The sequence below is a fragment of the Gorilla gorilla genome, chromosome 4, assembly GCF_029281585.2.
Source record: "Gorilla gorilla gorilla isolate KB3781 chromosome 4, NHGRI_mGorGor1-v2.1_pri, whole genome shotgun sequence".
NCBI classification, from domain to species: domain Eukaryota; kingdom Metazoa; phylum Chordata; class Mammalia; order Primates; family Hominidae; genus Gorilla; species Gorilla gorilla.
Window position 1 is genome coordinate 80,524,362 of NC_073228.2, and position 20,484 is coordinate 80,544,845.

Consider the following 20,484-nt stretch of genomic DNA (forward strand, 5'->3'; position numbering starts at 1 on the left):
TTTTCATAAAATAGGAGTAGAGCCAGGCACAGTGGCTCACGCCTGTAATCCCAGCACTTTGGGAGGCCAAGGTGGGCGGATCACCTGAGCTCAGGAGTGCAAGACCAGGCCGGCCAACATAGCGAAACCCTGTCTTTATTAAAAATACAAAAATTAGCTGGGCATCATGGCACATACCTGTAAGCTCCACTGCTCGGGAGGCTGAGACAGGAGAATCGCTTGAACCCAGGAAGTGGAGGTTGCAGTGAGCTGAGATTGTGCCACTGCACTCCAGCCTGGGCGACAAAGCAAGACTCCATTCTACGTAGTTAGGTAGGTATGTAGGTAGGTAGGTAGGTAGGTAGATAGGTAGGTAGGTAGGTAGATACATACATAGATACATAGATAGATATATAGATAAATAGATGCATAACTAGATAGATACATAGATACAGCAGTGCCTGCCTTGCAGGGTTGTGAGGATTACAGGTGATGCATGAAAAGCACTGGTGACTGCGTAATTCATCTTTAGATTTCTACACGGTGTTATTTTGTTGGCAAGTGTTCGTATATGTAGGAGGACTTTAGTTTTATTATTAAATGTAACTGTTTTAAGCCTCATGGGCTTAGTGACTGAAGAGTCCTGTGAAACTTCTGTGTACTGCAGACTTGGTATAGATAGCAGAGTGGAGATTGATGGGATACCAGGATTTTATTACTTATCACATACAAGCCCAATAATCTGGTTTTTTAGGCAGAGGTGGTGGACTGGTTGGAGTGTATGTGGTCCTGCTACATTTTGAGTAGCCACAAGAGGATGGCAGTTCTAAGATTATTTGCAGTTATGAGCAAGCTAGTTATGTAGCAAGCTAGCCGATGTGCTTACCTAAATTGTACCAGTTTGCAGCACTAAGCTAGAAGTCATATCTAAACTATTACCAAGCAGAAAGAAGAAAACATATTCAGAACTGTTAACTTTGGGGCAAAGATAGAATAGAGATGACAATATAGTGATTTTTTTCATTAGTTCTTCATTTTTGTTATTTTATTTCTAGATAAATGTAGTATTGAGAGAAGACTGTCGGCGCTCTGCCATAGCACTGCAACCGTGTGAGCAGCAGGCTTATCCCGTGGACCGGTGGTGGGAACGTGAGGTGATGCCTTTGGGATTACAGCTTGAGTTCTGTCACCCCATCCCCAGGAAACTGTAGCTTCTTAACTGGTGACTACCAAAGAACAAGCAGTGATTTGAAAAAGGAAAAACAATCCAAAAACTACATATTTGTAGGAAATCTGCCTTATTGGAGAAAATCACCCTTTCCCTTTTTCTTTGTAGAAGCAGGAGCAAGAGTCTTTGGCTCCCAGTTTGGACTTGGTGAATAAATGTACCTTAGAACTAGGATAATCGGTACAGTTATTCTTAAAGGTAATTAAAAATGAAACAAAGTGAGTGCTCGTCACTGGGTTCATCAGAGCAGTGTGTGAAATTCCATGTGTTTGCTGAGGTGTAAAGGTAAATGTATTCACCCCTCATCCAGGCAGTTTGATATTTGGAGTAAGTTTGTTTAAATCTGAGCATGCATCTTTAAACAGCTCAGGAAGAAATAGCTTAAGAAGAAGTGAAACATGGATCTTGGAAGAAATTTTGAAATCTTCAATTTGATCCTAATATGGACACATGTTAATCTTCCAAAATCTTTCATATTGCACTAATTTATTAAAACAACTGTGTATTGGATTTTGTAATTTAACTAAGGCACAATGGACTTGTTTAAAATATTTTACTTGATTGTATACATAGACCCTTTCCAGAATTCACATGTAATCTCCAGTGAACTTTTAAGTGGTTAAAACTTGTATTCATGTGAACCTTTGCACATTTTTTTTTTTTTACTTCTTCATCTACACCTACAGATTTTCTCAGTAATGTTTTTGTTAGCTTTTGGTTCCATTTTTTATTGTGCATGCAGAATGTACATTGATGCCTGTGACCTTAGGTTTATTAAAGGCTAGGTTTATTTGGGCAGTATTAGAAACAAAATCATGGATCAAGAGATACTCTTGATAATTTGAATAGGGCCAAAACGAAGTTGGTGACCTAAAGGCTTGTTAGTGATGTGGAGTTCCTACATGCAGTGAGTGGAAAATGAAGTTCGTTTTCTCTTAGGAAAATGGGCAGCTGTCTTCTGCCTAATGTGTATTTTTCATGTTAATCCTGACAGTTCACCAAATAGCTAGTCATGGAGAATGCAGGCAGTTAACTTAATATCCCTCCAGGAATGGTTCTTACGTTGTGTATTATTTGGTTTCTTTTACTTACCTGCTTGAATACTTGAATAAACCATTCACCAATTTTAATCCTTTTATTTTAATCCTTTTACATAAAATAATCTGAACTCTTTGACAAATTGCACAGAGCTCTTTGGCATTAATCTAATTTTAATGTACTGATAAAAACAAACATGGTTTTCCTTTACTTTGACAAAGTAATGTAATTTTTACCTTATTTATCTGTATGAAATTCCAGTAGTTAATTTGAACATTTATTTATATGACGTTTGTATTTTTAAGTCTTTAATACAGTGTTTCTACCTCTCATTTGTAACTGCATGCATTATTCTTGAAACTAGGTAAAACTCACTGAATTGTTGTGTAATAGCCTTTTTATTATTGCCTGTACAAATGTATATTAAGGTAAAATAAAACTGACAAAGTGTTTCTAGGGTGTAGCTGGGTACATATTAAGTGGCTTGTTGAGCCAGGTACTTCCTTAGTGAGTTTAGAGACTTGGCCATGAATATCCTTTGTCCTGCCCCAGGATTTAGATCTTGGCTACTGTCATGCAGGCTTCCAGGAACATAGACTGTTTTACCTCCACAACCCTATTTGTTATTAGTGATACTTTATTTTATAAATATTTTTTATTCACAGTGAAATTTCATTCATGTTCTTTCAGTTATCACCTGTGTTATCTCAGTTGTAGGTTTATTCTATCCTCTCCTCTTCCTCTCCCATTTCTTTTTTAACACAGGATGAAACAGGTTCAGAGAGGGGAAGTGATTGGCCTAAAGTCAGGAACTAGGCAAGTGGTCAAGCCATGCTTTGTGACTTTCAAGTTAATTCTTCTTGTTCTTGTATATTAAAGGTCTTGGGGTAGATGGTGTGTGTGAAACAGTGAAGTCTCAACAGCAGAAAAGAACAAAATGTAAATTCATGAATAATGGTTCTGGTTATACTTCCATTATCAAGGCTAATTGTTTTAAGAGATTTTGCCTTGAGTATAGCAATAATAAACAAATGCTTTATGTTTCCCTGAGTATTTTTAAGTTTCATATCGTGTTTCATAGAGTGGAAATGTACCAGTTCATACATTCATGGGTTGACACCTGTATTCAAGCCATAACCTGGAAAATTGCTGACCAGCTATTCCTACTCTAAGGGTTTGCTTTAACTATACCCTCCACTGGACTGTATATAGCGAGAGAGCCTGTGCTGTATATAGTTGGTTTCCCACAGTCCCTGTCCCCTCCTTCCATTGAGAGAAGTAACTAGAGCAACAGTTGTTCTCCCTCGCTGGAGTGGTGAATAGGAGCCGGGAGGAGGGGACTGTTAGGGTCGGGCTGCCTCAGTCTCCGCAGTAATTAAGAGGAAATTGAGTTGGATACAGCGGACATGAGGCCTGGAATGGGTACCCCAAACCCATGCATCTTAAGTGTCTGAGTCCCCACGCCCCCTTCTGCCTGCCAGGAGTACTCTGTGCAGCCATCCTGTAACTGCTTCAGTCCAGAGAAGGATAGCATCCATCCCTCCCTCCAGCTTGCCTCTCTGCTGAGGCTTTCTCCTCTCCACTCAGCTAGCTATTTGCAACAGCTTCTCTCCTGGCACTTGTCTGGGAATATCAAGTTAAAAATTATAACACCCAATTTTGATAACTTTAGTTGAGAGAAACAACCTCTAGTGAAGACTGATAAGTAACTTATTGCCCGTAGTCCCATGTTCCTTTGTCTCCACCAAGAGGAATTACCAGCCCAGCAGTTCTGCCCTCACTAGAGTCCCGCCCAGGAGCTTGAGAGGAGAGGATTTTTAGGGCTGGACTGCCTCAGTCTGCACAGTAATAAGTTGAGTTGGACACAGTGGACATGAGGACCTGGACTCAGATATCTGAAGAATCCTTATTATTTTTTTGTTGGCTTGTTTTGAGACGGAGTCACCCTGTTGCCCAGGCTGGAGTGCATTGGCGCAATCTTGGCTCACTGCAACCTCTGCCTCCCAGGTTCAAGTGATTCTTCTGCCTCAGCCTCCCAGGTAGCTAGGATTACAGACATGCGCCACCACGCTCAGCTATTTTTCGTATTTTTAGTGGAGATGGGGTTTCACCATGTTGGTCAGGCTGGTCTTGAACACCAGCCTCAGCCTCCCAAAGTTCTGGGATTACAGGCATGAGCCACCGTGCCCAGCCAAAATCCTTAATGTTTTTGTTTTTTGGTTTTTTTTTTTTGAGACATCTCGCTCTGTCACCCAGGCTGGAGTGCAGTGGCACAATCTTGGCTCACTGCAAGCTCCGCCTCCGGGGTTCAAGTGATTCTCCCGCCTCAGCCTCCCCATTAGCTGGGACTACAGGCGCCTGCCACCACGCCCGGCTGATTTTTTGTATTTTTTAGTAGAGGCAGGGTTTCACCGTGTTAGGATGGTCTCGATCTCCTGACCTCGTGATCCGCCCGCCTCGGCCTCCCAAAGTGCTGGGATTACAGGTGTGAGCCACCGCGCCCGGGCTATCCTTAATGTTGATATTAGTGGTTAGCACATGTTTTGGAGGAGGACTTCACACTTTTTAAACTATGCTCCCTCGTATTTTCTATAAGCAGTCTTAAGTTCTTTCTGGAATAAAGCAAGATTGATCAGTATTTCTCAAGGAGGATTATTTGGCAGGCAGTAGCTACTGCTCAGAGAACTTGGTATTGTTACATGCATCCTGGAAGCATCTGTGCCTATTTCTAGACGGCCTCAGACCACTTTCTTCTGAGTCCTGGACCCTTGAATCTGCAGCCAAGCAAGCTCTTGGGTCCCTCCCAAATCTCATGTTTAGTAAAGCCCTGTGAGAATAATTTTATTGGTGGAGGAGTCAAGATGATACTTCCCTCACCTGCATCAGAGGAAACCACATCAGAAACAATCCACCTAGAAAAACACTGCATACAGGAAAGCTGACAACTTGCTGAGAAATCACAGCTTTGGTGCAAGAGGTGAAGCCGAACTGGTAAAAGATCAAAGTGAATTCAGAGATCAAACTGTACTAGGGAAAGGAGCAGAGGCTGAGATCCTGCTGCCAGTGTGACCTCTCACAGAGTGGCCCAGCAGAGGCTGTGCAGAGATGGCCAGAGCCAGGACCCAGCCCTGTGGAGCCCCTGGGCACATGTGGTCCCGAGTGAAGCCGTGCCTCTTGCTCTGAACAGGTGGGATCAATCTGTAGGTTTTTCCACTTTTCACAGAGCGTGGCTCTCCTTAGGTCTGCACTCCCTCTCTGCGCAGGGCGGACCTCCCTGGGCTCTGCAGCATGATCTCCTGTCCCAAGACAGTCGTGCTCTTGGACAGTTAGCTTCTGTCATTAGAAAGTGCCCACATGAGCTCTTGTTTATTGGAAACCGTGTTCTATGCCTCCTTTGGGGTTTCTGCAACTCAATTTGGCAGGTAGCTTAGTGGTCCACTTGGTCTCAAATTCCAGCTCCAGCATGTGCAGTTGTGTGTTCTTTGGCAAGTTCCTCCCCTCTTCCGAATCTGTCAGTGGAGGAAGAGTGCGTGTCTCACAGAGTTGAGGTGAGAAATAAGTTAATGAATATGAAATTCTTTGCCCAGCCCCTGGCACGTGGAAGGGCTCAGCAATCCTGTATCCGTTGTAGTGGTCATCACTCTGTGGCTCTTCACTGCTTTTGTTTTGTTTTGGGAGGGGGTGGAGAACAATTTGTTCTGTGTGTGTGGGGGGCAAGGCCTGTCTTCAGGGCCCTCTCGAACCACGTACGCTCTGGCTGGAGCTTCTGAAAGGACACAGTTCTTGCATAGAACTTGCTTTCTCCAGCTTGCCCACCAAGGCAGTCTGGCTTCAGACATCTATGTTGCCCTTTTAAGTCAATTTGGCTGTTTAAGTGGAATGTTTGTGTCAGTCTGATAATTGTTAATTCATTTGATCCTCATACCAACCCTTACTTGCCTCCTTTTACAGATGGAAAAATCAAACTTGGACAGTAATTTCCACAAGGAAAAGCCCCACAGCTGGAAAGCGGTGGGAGGAGGAGGCCACACTGGGTACAGGAGTACCCATCTCCCCACAGGAGCCCCACACTGTCTCACCCTTAGGAAGCCCAAATGCTCACTCCTTGTCTTTCTAATGCATTCTTTCTGATGTACAGGAAGAGGGGAAAGAAGGAAGAGCTTTTCCATTTGGTGCTCCAGTGTCTCCTGCTGGATCCATCTTCTGCCTAGTGGAAGGCAGCAAAATTTCAAGAAACACGTGAGGTTGAGCAGCTTGGTGCAACCCCATGGGGCCTGGAGTTGGAGCTCAACAGCAATGGATTTCAGAGACCACCGTGAAACTCCCAGTTAAAAAGACTTCGGAGACATGTTAATAAACTCAAGCATTTGATCGACCCACTTTTAAGTGTTCCTGTTTGCTTGTTTTTGCATATGGCAGTGAGATTGAGCAGCAGGGAATTGTTTCAGTGGGAAGTGGGAGGACCCTCAAGTCTAGATGTGCCCAGAGGACCCTCCCCTGCCATAGGCCCTGCCGCCTGCTGGGGCCAGTTCCTTCACTGATGGCAGTAGACATAGCCCCTTTCTCCAGGAAAGCCCTTTAGAGGCTGCCCTGCTGAGGCTGCGTGCACTCCCATTCTCACCTCGGCCTGCCCAGCCTAGCGTTCAGTGCCAGTCCCCTTTGGCTTATGCAGGAGGAGGATGGCATGTAGAACCCCATCTCCAGCCACCAAGTCCACCCAGTTGCTGCCTTCTCCTACCTTCTGTCCTATTGTTCCCATCTCAGCCCACATGGGGGCCCTTGTTTACACTGGCAACCCCACCCGCTACTACAGGGAGAGGCTGGGGAAGAAGATAGTGGCTGAGCCTGGCCAGATCTCTAGAAGGCCTCTCCCAAGTCTCACGGGCAATAAAGTGACTTCCTGTCTAGCACATGGATTCCCTTCAGGAAGCAATGATGGGAAACCTACAGCCAGGGCTTCTGAGGGGCCCTGGGTGGCTAGAGGTTATTGCTCCACTTCCTCTGGAAAATTTCAGTGAAGATGAAGATGAGTTGATAAACTTTGGAGCTGAACCAAAGATGACTGATTTAGGTAGGAATTCTCATAAAGAGCAGGAAGAGTGCAGGCTGCTGATTTGATATGGAATGCCTTGTGGTTGGAAAATGGATTTAGTTTCTAGTAGAAACCCAGAATATTTTGAGCACGAACAGTTTTGTTTCCATAAATCCCTTTTACATTCTGAGAAAGAAAACAGCACCCCCATATACCTGTCTCTTTGGGAGAACTTTCCTACAATATGATGAAAGTATGCACAAAAGGTTTGAATACATTTTAAGTGTTTATAAGATGATAAAGATATATCTGTGGGTGTCCAATGGAATAAGTTTTCCTTCCCTATCTGTAGTGTCTGATGGACTTGGAAAATGGGGATTATTTTAGAGGGTGGGTGAGACTTGTTTGTTTGTTTGAGGCGGAGTCTTGTTCAGTCACCCAGGCTGGAGTGCAGTGGTGCGATCTCAGTTCACTGCGACGTCTGCCTCCCAGGTTCAAGTGATTCTCCTGCCTCAGCCTCCCAAGTAGCTGGGATTACAGGTGCCCGCCACTAGGCCTGGCTAATTTTTTGTGTGTTTTTAGTAGGGATGGGGTTTCAGCATGTTGGCCAGGCTGGTCTCAAACTTCTGGCCTTCGATGAACCACCGCCTCAGCCTCCCAAAGTGCTAGGATTACAGGAGACATTTAATTTTATATTCCATAATGCTGATATTTTTCACCATGAGCTTATATAATTAAAAAAAAAATTTTTTTTTTGAGACAGTGTCACTCTGTTACCCAGGCTGCAGGCTGGAGTGCAGTGGCACGATCGCAGCTCATGCAACCTCTGCTTCATGGGTTCCAGCTATTCTCCCACCTAAGCCTCCCAACTAACTGGGATTACAGGTGTGTGCCACCACGGCTGGCTAACTTTTTTTTTTTTTTTTGTATTTTTTTGAGATGGAGTCTCACTCTGTCGCCTTGGCTAGAGTGCAATGGCGTGATCTCGTCTCACTGCAACATCTGCCACCTGGGTTCAAGTGATTCTCCTGCCTCAGCCTCCTGAGTAGCTGGAAATACAAGCACGTGCCACCATGCCCAGCTAATTTTTGTATTTTTAGTAGAGACGGTTTCACCATGTTGGCCAGGCTGGTCTCGAATTCCTGACCTCAGGTGATCCACCCACCTCAGCCTCCCAAAGTGCTGGGATTATAGGCATGAGCCACTGTGCCTGGCCTAATTATGTAATTTTTAAAAACAAGGTTTTTTTAAGTATACGAAAACTAAAAGACTAGGAAAGATTTGCGGTAAATTCAACAGATGAAGGGAGGTTAAAGTAGGGGAAAATGTTAGGAGAAAATCCAGAAATTATCTTTGCTCCTGACAGCCCCACCTCACCAATGGTGAGCAGCAGAGAGGCCTGAAAGGGTAGTGGGTTTGAGAGGCCCTGGTGTCCTGTGGGGCCCTGCCACATGCCCTGGTTGCCTCCTGTGTGCGCTGACACTGACCTGGGTGAGACGCCTCACTCCCTGGGCTTCCCTGTCCTTGTCAGTAAAGCAGAGACAGAAACACAATATGCCTCTCGGGTTTCCTGCGAGAGTTAAATGAGCTGCTGTGGAAAGTGCACATGGCAGTCCCTCCCTGAGGCTGGTGTGGCCAGCAGTGGAGGGAGGCTGAAAGGACACGGGAGGCCTCAGGATCCACTCTGTTGTTTCTCCTCATTGGCCATCAGATGTGCTTCCTCTTTGTCACATCTGTATTTTGGAAACATAAACCCTCCTTTCCATGGAACATGTGCTAAAATAACATTTCTTAGAAAAATTGGTCTCAAGAATATATCATTCACTCAGTAACAAAGGAGTCAGCAGTGTGACAAATGTCAATTCAAAACGGACCTGAAAACTGAGGTCTGTTTTGGAAACAGGATGCTTATTATATAAGTAATTTGTGAAAAATAAGTTGCTTATTTTGGTAAAGGTCACAGTTTCCTTTTACATCTATGGTCATAGAAACGTTATATGGGTTGTTACAGAGGAAGTCTGGGGCAGGATGGTCCAAGATACCAGGTGTGTAGACCAGGGGTTGACAAGCTTTTCCTGTACTGAAAAATACAAATATTTTAGGTTTTGAAGACCGTCTGGTCTCTGTCGCAACTGCAGGAGTCCCACCTTATTCATGAGGTTATGCTCCAAGACCCCCCAGTGGATGTCTGAAACCTTGGAAACTGCCAAATCATATGTGTATGCTGTTTTTCTCTATACAATCACATAGTATAGGGTGGATCACATATGCGGCGTGGACATGACAGACAAAGGGAATGATTTGTGTCCCAAGTGGAATGGCAGAAGACTACATCACACTGCTCAGAATGATGTGCAACTTAAAACTTAGGAATTGTTTATTTCTGGAATTTTCCATTGTTTTCTTTCTTTCTTTTTTTTTTTTTTTTTTTTGAGACAGAGTCTCTGTCGCCCAGGCTGGAGTGCAGTGGCATGATCTTGACTCACTGCAACCTCTGCCTCCTGGGTTCAAGTGATTCTCCTGCCTCAGCCTCCCCATTAGCTGGGATTACAGGCCTTGTGCCATCATGCCCAGCTAATTTTTACATTTTTAGTAGAGACGGGGTTTCGCCATGTTGGCCAGGCTGGTCTTGAACTCCTGACCTCCGGTGATCTGCCAGTCTCAGCCTCCTGAAGTGCTGGGATTACCGGCGTGAGCCACTGCATCCAGCCTTAAACAGAATTTAATGAACTGTTAGTTTACAGCATGCAAATTTTTCTCCATTGGTAGTTTTGGAACATATTTGTTTTTCTGCTTCTTTGAGAAATGAGGTGTTCTACTTTTAATCTTCCTGTGTGTTATTTGGACAAGTTACCTTCCCATCCTGAGCCTCAGTTTTTCCATCCATTAGAGAAGATAAGAGGACTACTACTTTCTAATCCTACCTGTGTGGGGAAAATGCTCTTTGCACAGTGCCTGGCATTTAGCAAGTGCTCAACAAATGGTGGCAGTAAGCAAAGTGAAGCTCTCCCTGCCATGCTGGGATCTGATGCCCCTGTTCCTAGAAACAGCTGCCTACAGTGCCGGGGAGCCAGGCCTTGGGCTGTTGCCCTGTCTCTCAGCAGGGCTATGTAAGCATATTGATTTTTGCAAAACCAAGTTCTGGTTCCTTGCTGTGGGGCTGACAAAAAACCGTGGGGCCGATCCTCTATAAATATTTTAGCTCTGTCCTCTGTTTTTTAAATACAAAATGTGTACTCTAGCCCTTGCCTGTCTGAATTGAAACAAACTCTTTTGAGATCATGTGCCTCTGGACCCCCACAGCCACACACTGTCAGCGGCAGGCCCCACCCCTGGGACTCATGTCCCACCTCAGTGCCTTCTCTGCCCTTGGAGAAGGAGCTTAGGTCAGGCCCCACACACCTGTCCAGCCCCATGTGTCTCCCCGACCAGCCCTACTGCCAGCAGCGCCCCATGGGCTGAGCCAGACCCGGGCCAGCCCTCAACCGGCAGAGGGCACCCGCCCCCAGGCAGTGAGGCTTCTCAGGCTGCTCCCTGAGAAAGGACAGTGTCTTGCATGGGGAGGGGAGAAGGGACAGTGAGGTAACTTCTTCCCAAGGGGTCGCCAGCAGGGACCCCTTTGAGAGTCTGAGGAAAACCTCAGAAAAGGCACAAACTCACAGAAAACGTGAGAGCTGCCCTCTTGGTGCCCCCCTGTCACTAGATGTTGGGGACTCCCAGCTCCCCGGAAGCCCATCTCCGTTCTTAAGGGAAGCAGTGAGGTGAGTCCTCAAGTCCCTTTTCCCCAAAGAAGCTCTGCTGTCTTGCCCCAAAGATTCCTCGATCCCCTCTTGGGGCTGGTCAGATCTGCCCTTGGCTTGAGAAGGGGCTGGGGAGCGAGCCTGCCCCTAAGGAGACTCGGACCTGCAGAACTAAGGGCCACCCCCAGGAGGGAAGGGCTGCCCTCAACACATGTCCCTTCTGGGGCCTGCCTCTGCTCGGCAGGGCGGGGGGTGCCCCATGTGGAGGACTGCTCTAGATGGGCTTTTGTAGGTGAGAAAGGTAAGACCTCAGGCCTACTAGCTCATAGAAGAAAAAGATTCTGGCCGGGCTTGGTGGCCCACGCCTGTAATCCCAGCATTTTGGGAGGCCAAGGCAGGTAGATCACCTGAGGTCAGGAGTTCAAGACTAGCCTGGCCAACATGGTGAAACCCTGTCTCTACTAAAAATACAAAAATTAGCTGGGTGTGGTGCCTGGTGCCTGTAATCCCAGCTACTTGGGAGGCTGAGGCAGGAGAATCGCTTGAACCCAGAGGGCAGAGGTTGCAACGAGCCGAGATCACGCCATTGCACTCCAGCCTGGGCAACGGGAGCGAAACTCCATCTCAAAAAAGAAAAAAAAAAAAAAAGGCCTGCTGCCAGGAGAAGGTCTGATGTGGGGCAGGCGGGGTCTAGGGTAGGAAGGAGTTCCCTTCCCTGGATGTTTCCTATGCCAGAGGCTAATGGACAAATTTTGAGAAATTGTGATGTTTGGCTTGATATTGGGTCTTTTTTTCCTGTCATTCATGCCCTCGAAGCCATTTGTTAAGCACCTGCTCTGAGTTGGTGCTATACTATGACACAAGGGAGAACGCCAGGGCATGGCCTGCCCTCATGAGGCACACACTGTAGATAGGACGTTGATAAAGACAACATGACAATTGTGACTAATGCCACAGAAGACAGGTAGATGATGTTGTTATGTGGACTTGTGGGAGGGGAACTGGACCAGCCAAGGAAGTCAGGAAAGAAGGGAGCATGAAGCCGGTGGAGAGGGGAGTGTTCTGAGCGGGGGACCAGCATGTGCAAAGGCCAGCAGGTTTGCTTTCTGCAGTGCAGTAATCACTTTCGGAAATTATCTTGTGTGTATTTTTACTTGTTTATTATTATCACCTCACTAAAATGTCAGCTCTCTAAAGCCAGGAACCTTACTGTCTTACTGTGTCCCTAGCTCCTAGGACAGTACCTGGGAGATAGTAGGTACTCAACATATATTTGATATTTGTGGAAAATAATGGCTGACATACACTGCATGTCTTCCCCATGCCAGTCAGTTTTTTTTTTTTTTTTTTTTGAGACGGAGTCTCACTCTGTTGCCCAGTCTGGAGTGCAGTGGCGCGACCTCAGCTCACTGCACCTCTGCCCTCCGGGTTCAAGAGATTATCCTGCCTAAGTCTCCCAAGTAGCTGGGATTACAGGTGCCTGCCACCACGCCTGGCTAATTTTTGTAGTTTTAGTAGAGATGGGATTTCACCATCTTGGCCAGGCTGGTCTTGAACTCCTGACCTCAGGTGATCCACCTGCCTCAGCCTCCCAAAGTGCTGGGATTACAGGTGTAAGCCACGGCGCCCTGCCTGCCAGTCACAGTTCTAAGCATTTTATATGAACCCACAGCCAGCCCATGAGGAAACTGAAGCTTAGAGAGGTTAAGTAACTTGCTTAATTTCTCATAGGTGGTGAGTCCCTGAGCCAGGATTCTAACTCAGGCAGGCTTCCTCCAGAGCTCATGTTCTTACAGCCCATCTGTAGATGTAAATGAAGCAGATGGATCTGCTTAGGTGCAGCTTTAAGCATGTCTATGTATATGTGAGCAAGTCGGGGATTTCAGCTCACGACAGAACACAGGCTGTCAGCACTGTCACTGTGTGACTGCAGGTCAGAGAGTCTGGGTGGGAAGAGAGAGAGGGAGAGATATGTTGATGAGCTTGCAGCCTTTTTTTTTTTTTTTTTTTTTTTTAAGATGGAGTCTGGCTCAGTCGCCCAGGCTGGAATGCAGTGGCGAGATCTTGGCTCACTCCAACCTCTGCCTCCCGGGTTCAAGCAATTCTCCTGCCTCAGCCTCCCAAGTAGCTGGGACTACAGGGGCCCGCCACCATGTTTGGCTAATTTTTGTATTTCTAGTAGAGATGGTGTTTTACCATGTTGGCCAGCTGGTCAGGAACTCCTGACCTCAAGTGATCCACCCACCTCGGCCTCCCAAAGTGCTGGGATTGCAGATGTGAGCCACCGTGCCCAGCCTTGCAGCCATTTTTAAGTATGGGATGTGGCTTAATCAGATTGGCAGGTTGCAGAAAAGATGAGAGGGGCACAGATGGATTCAGGGAGACCAGATGAAACTTACTCACATGAGAATGATGGATGATTTCAATAGATGAGTAGGAGTTAAAATGCCTTGGAGATCAATAGGATGTGGGTACCTATCAGTATTCTCAGTTGCTAGAAAGTGTATGAGTTAATTTTTGCTGTATAACAAGCCACTCCAAAACTTAATGGCTTAAAATAATGAGCATGTATTATTTCTCATCATGCTTATGGGTGAGTTAGGCAGTTCTGGTCTGAGTCAACATGGCTGGTGGTCAGTGGTCTAAGACAACTTCACTTGGGTTTGTAGACTTGCATGATGTTTAGCTGGGACATCAAGGATGACTTGGCCTCCTGTCTGCCATCATCTGGCAGGCCAGCTCAGCCTTGTTTACATGGTGGTGTCCCATGGTAGGTGGAGAGCAAGTCCCAGGGCGCAATCACCAGCACCCTATGTGTCTCTGTGCCTCATATTTGCCAGTGTCCCATTGGCCAAAGCCAGCCCCATGACCAAGCCCAGATTCAGGAGGTGGAGAAATCCCCCTATTGGTGGGGTTTATGGCAAAGGCACATTGTAAAGCTCTGTACATACAAGGATGGGAGGAATTCCTATGGCCATTTTGTGCAGCTTAGCACAAATGGGAACATAGGAACAACTTTGGCTTATTTAAGCAGAAAAGAACTTGTTATTTTTTTTAAAGGCTATTTGTAAGAATTTGGGGGAGGCCTGGAGAGCTGGGGAAAAAAAGTCAGAAATGAAGCTGCAGAACTGGAATAGGCAGAGGATGTCATTGCATTGCTGACACTGTGTCCGCTGCCTCTCGGGAAATTTGATCTTGTGGCAACCACTACTGCTATCAGAGAGAAAAACCCCTGAGGTCCCCACATCTTGGCTCTTTTAAGGTCCAGTGTCGGCCTGTTGGATTGGTGAAGCTAGGTCACATGCTAGGAGACCCTGTCTGTAAGGTGGGCAGAGCTTCCAGCAGCGTGCCTGGCATAGCCTTTGTATAGAGAGGAGAGGCTGGGGGGAAGGATAGACACAGACATGCGGGCAGTGGTGCATGGCTTTGCTGATTGGTCAGGGGCTTAGAAGAAGCAAGATTGGCAAGTTGGAGCGAAGGCGATCTGGAGAAGACTTGTGATAACCCAGGCAGTGAGCAGACAGTACTGTGTTTAGTGTCAGCGCCCACCAGAGGGGCACAGGACAAACCAGGTGGACAGGACGACTTGTCCAGTGAAGGTCAACTGGCCTCCATCCTTGGCCACCCTGATGCTTGCACTGTGAGCCCAGGATAAGCCTGCCATGGTGACGGAGCTGCAGGCTACCCGTGGGCCCAGCAAGCTGATTTTGCTAAGCTCAACCTGCCAGCAGCAGAGGGCAGTGCTGAGTCCTCCGGGTGCACCATTGCCAGGGGAGACCAGCCAGACCGCTGCTCAGGCGACCCGGCGGAAATAGCCAGGACCCAACTCAGTGTTGCCCTTGTGCTGGCTCTCCTTCCCCGGCCCTGCTTTTGAGGGATGCTAAGTGAGACTGCTTTGAGCGTCTCTCTCCGATGGAGGGCTGAGGCTGCTGGCACCCCTCCTTGGCGGCACCTTTGGGAGAGCTTTTCTATGTATCTTCTGAAGCTTGGGGGACATGCTAGGTGGGTGTCTGCTGCGTGAAAAATCAAATGGCCAAGAGTTCATTTCTGGCCAGCTGCTCTCAAACACTTTGTAGGCCAAAGACTGTGCAGCAGTGCCAAGGGGGTGATGTGGGCAGAGACGCAGGCAGGGAGAGCTGGGGGTCCTGTCCAACATGGCTGCTCCAGGGCTTGGGGTAAGGGGGCCTTGGCAGGAAAGCAGGGGGTGTCTGTCAGAGGCTAAGGAGCAGCAGAGGAGCGTGAGCCGTCTGTAGAGATGGCATCTCCTCCGTCAAAGGGAGCCCAGGGCAGCAGTCCTTGGGAACAGAGGGTGTGGGAGGCTGTCAAAAGCTGCTGTGTGAGCGAGCAAGCCTCGGACCTCAGAGGAAACCACCTGAGACTGGCGCGAGACGAGAAAGCTGCTCCCCAGCCCCTTTGCCTACCTTCCCTCTGTGATCTTAGTGGAGCCCGGGCTCACTGAGGCCGAGGAGGAGGAGGAGGAGTGGGAGGAGAAGGAGGAGCAAGGTGGGGAGGCTGAGAAGCCTATAGGGCCTCCTGCCCACCACAGCACCTGCAGCTGCAGAGGCCCACTGGGTGAGGTACTTGGAAGAGGCTCCAAGGATTACCCCAACGGGCATTTTTTTTTTTTTGAGATAGAGTCTCGCTCTGTTGCCCAGGCTGGAGTGCAGTGGCATGATCTCGGCTCATTGCAACCTCTGCTGCCAATGTTCAAGTGATTCTCCTGCCTCAGCCTCTCGAGTAGCTGGGACTACAGGTGTGTGCCACCACGCTGAGCTAATTTTCTTGTATTTTTAGTAGAAACGGGGTTTTGCCATGTTGGCCAGGCTGGTCTCGAACTCCTGATCTCAGGTGATCTGCTTGCCTCAGCCTCCCAAAATGCTGGGATTACAGGTGTGAACAACCACGCCCGGCCCCAACAGGCGTTTTTTTTTAACTGACTGAAATCAAGTTGTTATTCATAATAGGAGAGGGAACATCATGGACTTGCCCCAGTTCTCGTCCCAAGGTCCAGGAAGAACTAGCTCCAGAGCTCAGAGGAGAGAAAAGAAGAGAGTTGTTTTTCTGACGGCAAACTCTGAGACCTGCCTGTTCACTGTAGCGATTAAGTAACCTCCATGAAAATAAGTGTTGGGAGGATGTGGAGAAATTGGAACCCTTGTGCATGGCGGTTGGGAATGTTAAAATGGTGCAGCTGCTGTGGAGAACAGTCTGGCAGTTCCTCAGAAAGTTAAACATGGGATTACCACACGATCCAGCAATTCTGCTTCTGATTATATACCCGAGAGAAGCGAAAGAGGGTCTCGAGGAAATCCTCGCACCCACATGTTCATTACAGCGAGATTTGCAATAGCCAAAAGGTGGAGGCAGCCCAAGTGTCCACGGGCTGGTGAGTGGAGGAGCAAAATGAGGCATAGACAGACGGTGGGATGTTATTCAGCCTGAAAAAGGAAGGAAATCCTGACATGCTGCAACATGGGATGCACCTTGAGGACATCACGCTGAGTGAAAGAAGCCAGACACAGAAGGACAAATTTTGTATGATTCCACTTCCATGAGGCACTGAGTCGTCAGGTTCATAGAGACAGAGGAGAATGGTGGTTTCCAGTGGCTCTGGGGAGTTTTTTTAATGGACACAGAGTTTCAGTTTGGGGAGGATGAAAAAGTCCTGGAGATGGATAGAGCTGATGACTGCACACAGTGTGAATGTGCTTAATGCCACTGAGCTCTACACCTGAAAACGGTTACAATGGTGAATCTATTTTATGTATTTTTACCACAAAAGAAATATGAAAAAAATAGGTCTACATGGAAAAATAAGGCACTTGTTTGCCAGTGTTTGTTCCTAGTTCCAGCTCTGATCCTGCTGGCCCCAGACAGGCATCATCAGTTATGAGAGAGCACCTTTCTCCTGACCAGGGCTGTCACTGTGTAAAGCTCATCGCTCACAGTGGGACCTTGGCAGCGTGAGCTGAAGGCGCGTGGAAGAAAAGGTCCGTGCAGATGAGATCAGAAGCCGAGGGCTCTGGCGCTGAGCATCTCAGTGAGGAGGGCCAGGTGGGCCTCCCTAAGGGAGAGGGAGAGAGGAGGGGCCTCGGGCCATGGTGTGAGCTTCCGAGGAGCTGGGATTTGTGGAGACAAGCACTGTCCTGCGGCCTGGATGCACCACGGGGCTTGGAGGAGCCCTCTCCACCCCAGGTCCTGAGGCGTGAGGGGCCTGGGGAAAGGCAGCACCGGTGGGAAGGAGGGCCGCAGGGAAGCCGCCCTGGTCCTTTGGGCAAACAGATTTCGGGTTCAGGAAGGGAGGAGGAGGACTGTGCTTTCCAGAGGGCCCAGAGGCAGGGTTTGGGTGGATGGATGGACAAGAGGGTGGCAGGAAGGAGGGGTGGGGTGTGGGGCGGGGCAGCCAAGGAGCAGGGAGCGCGGAAATCTCGAAATGACAGGTGAGTGGGGAGTGAGGCCCCACGGATTCGTGCAGGAGGAAGGCATTAGGCCACATGTTGAGATGCTTGCTTTTGGTGGCAAGCAGGCCTCGGGGCTAGGGCTGTGTGTGTGAGTGTGGGACCTCACTGAGCACAGGCATGGGAGTCCATGGACACTCCCTGTCTCCTTCCCGCTTCTCCAGCAGGCAGGAGGAATGAGGCAGATGTGCAGAGACAAGCAGGGGGCAGGGAGGGCAGAGGGAGAGGAAGGGAGACAGACCACACCCTCTTGCAGCAGGCCCCAGGCCCCGAGCTTGCTCCTACACCTGCATTGCCACAGCTTGCTCCTACACCTGCATCGCCAGGGCTCCTCCCAGAGGGCCAAAGCAGCGTCTTCTCTTGGTGTTTGTCATTTGCAGGAGAGGCCAACTAATACACGTCCACCTGAAGTTTACTCTGTGCTCCCTACTGCCCCCAGAACAGAGTCCAAGCACCTCCGCCCTGCATTCAGGGTGACCCAGCTCTGCCCCACCCATCACACCCTCTCAGGCCTCCATGAACAGACCTGGTCAGGCAATGCGTTTGTGCTTATTCGTCAAGACTGGTCTCGAACTCCCGACCTCAGGTGATCCACCTGCCTCAGCCTCCCAAAGTGCTGGGATTACAGGCGTGAGCCACCGCACTCGGCCCATACTCTTTTATCTTTCCCACACTGAAACTCTGTTCCCATTCAACACTCACTCTCCATTCCCCTCCCCTCAGCCCCCAACAACCATCATTCTAACCATTCTATTTTCTGTCTCTATACATTTCACTTCTCAAGTACCTCGCGTAAGTGGAATCATACAGGATTTGTCCTTTGGTGACCAGCTTATTTCACTCAAGGTTCATATCCATGTTGTAGCACATGTCAGGATTTCCTTCCTTTTTTTTTTTTTTTTTTTTGAGACGGAGTCTCGCTCTGTCATCCAGGCTGGCGTGCAGTGGCACAATCTTGGCTCACTGCAACCTCTGCCTCCCGGGATCAAGTGATTCTCCTGCCTCAGTCTCCCGAGTAGCTGGGATTATAGGTACCCGCCACCATGCCCGGTTGATTTTGTATTTTTAGTAGAGTTGAGGTTTCGCCATGTTGGCCATGCTGGTCTCAAACTCCTGACCTCAAGTGATCTGCCCACCTTGGCCTCCCAAAGTGCTGGCATTACAGGCATGAGCCACCATGCCCAGCCTCCTTACTTTTTTTTTTAGAGACAGAGTCTTGCTCTGTTGCCCACCACTGGAGTGCAGTGGTTCGATCATAGCTCACTGCAGCCTCAAACTCCTGGGCTCAAGCAACCCTGGTGGCATGTGCCACTATGCCTGGCTAATTTTCTTTTTTGTAGAGATGGGTGTCTCACTATGTTGCCCAGGTTGGTCTTGAGCTCCCGGTCTTAAGTGATCCTCCACCTCAGTATCTCGGGTCGCTGGGATGACAGGCATGAGCCATGGTGCCTGGCCTTCTTTCCTTTTTAAGGGTGAATAATATTCCATTGTATGTGAATTTTGTGGATGGTTTTGAATGGGTCTGGGGGGCTCTGTGGTTGTCTTAGTGATTATGGGGCGGAAGGACACAGCTGGAACGGAGCGTGCTCCAGTTTGGGAGGCACTGGGAGACTCACCCACTCTCCACCCATCACCAGGGGTCCCAAGGCCTGAAATGCCATCATCTTGGGCTCTGTACATCCTTCGTGTGCTCTGGGCCTTTGCCCTGTGGAGACCTCTCCCAAGGATGAGGGAGCAGAGCCGGCCTTTCCATATCTTCCAGCATCTCTGCCATGTAAACAGAAAACTAGACATTGGAGAGCTGGTGAGAGTTGAAGGAATCATGAACCTAACAGGAGAGAAACAGGACCTTTTTCCTTCCTTCCCTGGAGCCTCCCTCACACACAGATGGGCTCCCCACCACTCTGCGCCAACAATGGGGCTCCAAGGGACTCCCTGATGGAGATGGGGGTACCTGCAAGGAAAGGGGTGGCGTTTCATTGCCCGTTGGGATGTCTTCTCATACAAAAGACTAGCTGAGCCACCCTCTGTGTCATTTGAGCTGGTTGAGCAAGAAAAAAGAATGAGACAGAGATGGCTGGGCAGAGAGGGGCTGAGCGCGGTGCCTGCACAGACGTCGTGCATGGGGACAATGCGTTCGCTCCCTCTGGGCCAGCTGCACCCCAGGAGGCTTGCTGGATGGGCCACTTTGCCGATGCCATGGCCAGGGACCTGCTGGTGAGGTGAGGGGCCCCATGGAAGGTACTTGGCGGAGGGTATGGGGGGCAGCAGGAATCTCCCTCCCTCTCCAGGAACCCAGTGGTGGGTAAGCACTGCAGGGGCTGTGAAGAGCAGCACCTCCCAGGAGCACCAGTTAAGTCAGAAGTCCTTCGCTCTTGCCCATTTTTCTCCTACCAGCCGATATTCCAGAGGGAAAGGGAGACCCAGGGTGGGCGGGGTAATGAGGCCTTCCTTGTCCCCTTCCTCTGGGCCACAGGCCCAATCCAGGCTGGGCAGAAGCGCATTCACTAGGGTCCGCTTAATAAATTCTCCTGGACCTGGTGTTTTGATATGGGACACCAGCCAGGAAGGGATGGGAGCTGTTGGGGTGTCTTAGGGATGGATAATAAAGGTTGGACAAGGGACAGTGGGAGGCAGTAATTGGGAAAAAAGTCATTTTGTATTCATACCTCACTTGGGCCAAATAATAGTGTAACACTAAAAGTACAGGAGGGCTCTGTACTTTTAGTTTTAAGTGGGGGGCAAAAACCTTGGGGCACAGAGGTGGGGAGGGGTAGGGGTGCCCATCCCAAATGCTACAGCCAAGGCCTGGGGTGGCAGTGGAGCGGAGGTGAGTCTGAAGCTCGTGTCCTGGCAAAGGAGGGCAGCCCAGAGTGGGAAACAGTGGGTAGAGAAATGCGCCTGTAATTACGGAGCAGAGACGGGAGGACCCATCGACACAGTGGAAAGGTAGGAAGAACTCACAGACAAGCCAGGGGAAGTGGAAGTAACAGCACTGGAGGCAAGAGG

The 20,484-nt window shown here is 48.7% G+C and overlaps 1 protein-coding gene across 3 annotated transcripts in view; it reads left to right on the top strand.

Moving 5' to 3' along the window:
• The window catches only part of ULK2 (unc-51 like autophagy activating kinase 2), a 99,916-nt gene extending 93,290 nt beyond the window's left edge, over positions 1-6,626 (top strand). For 2 of the 3 annotated variants that reach the window (XM_019028347.4, XM_019028349.4), the window contains exon 27: positions 1,035-3,295. In XM_019028347.4, coding sequence (XP_018883892.4) covers positions 1,035-1,093 — 59 coding nt within the window. In that variant the 3' untranslated portion in view covers positions 1,094-3,295. Of the gene's footprint in view, positions 1-1,034; positions 3,296-6,383 lie in introns of those variants that run through there. The other variant, XM_019028348.4, reaches the window with a different exon arrangement.
• The last annotated feature ends 13,858 nt before the right edge of the window (positions 6,627-20,484 follow it).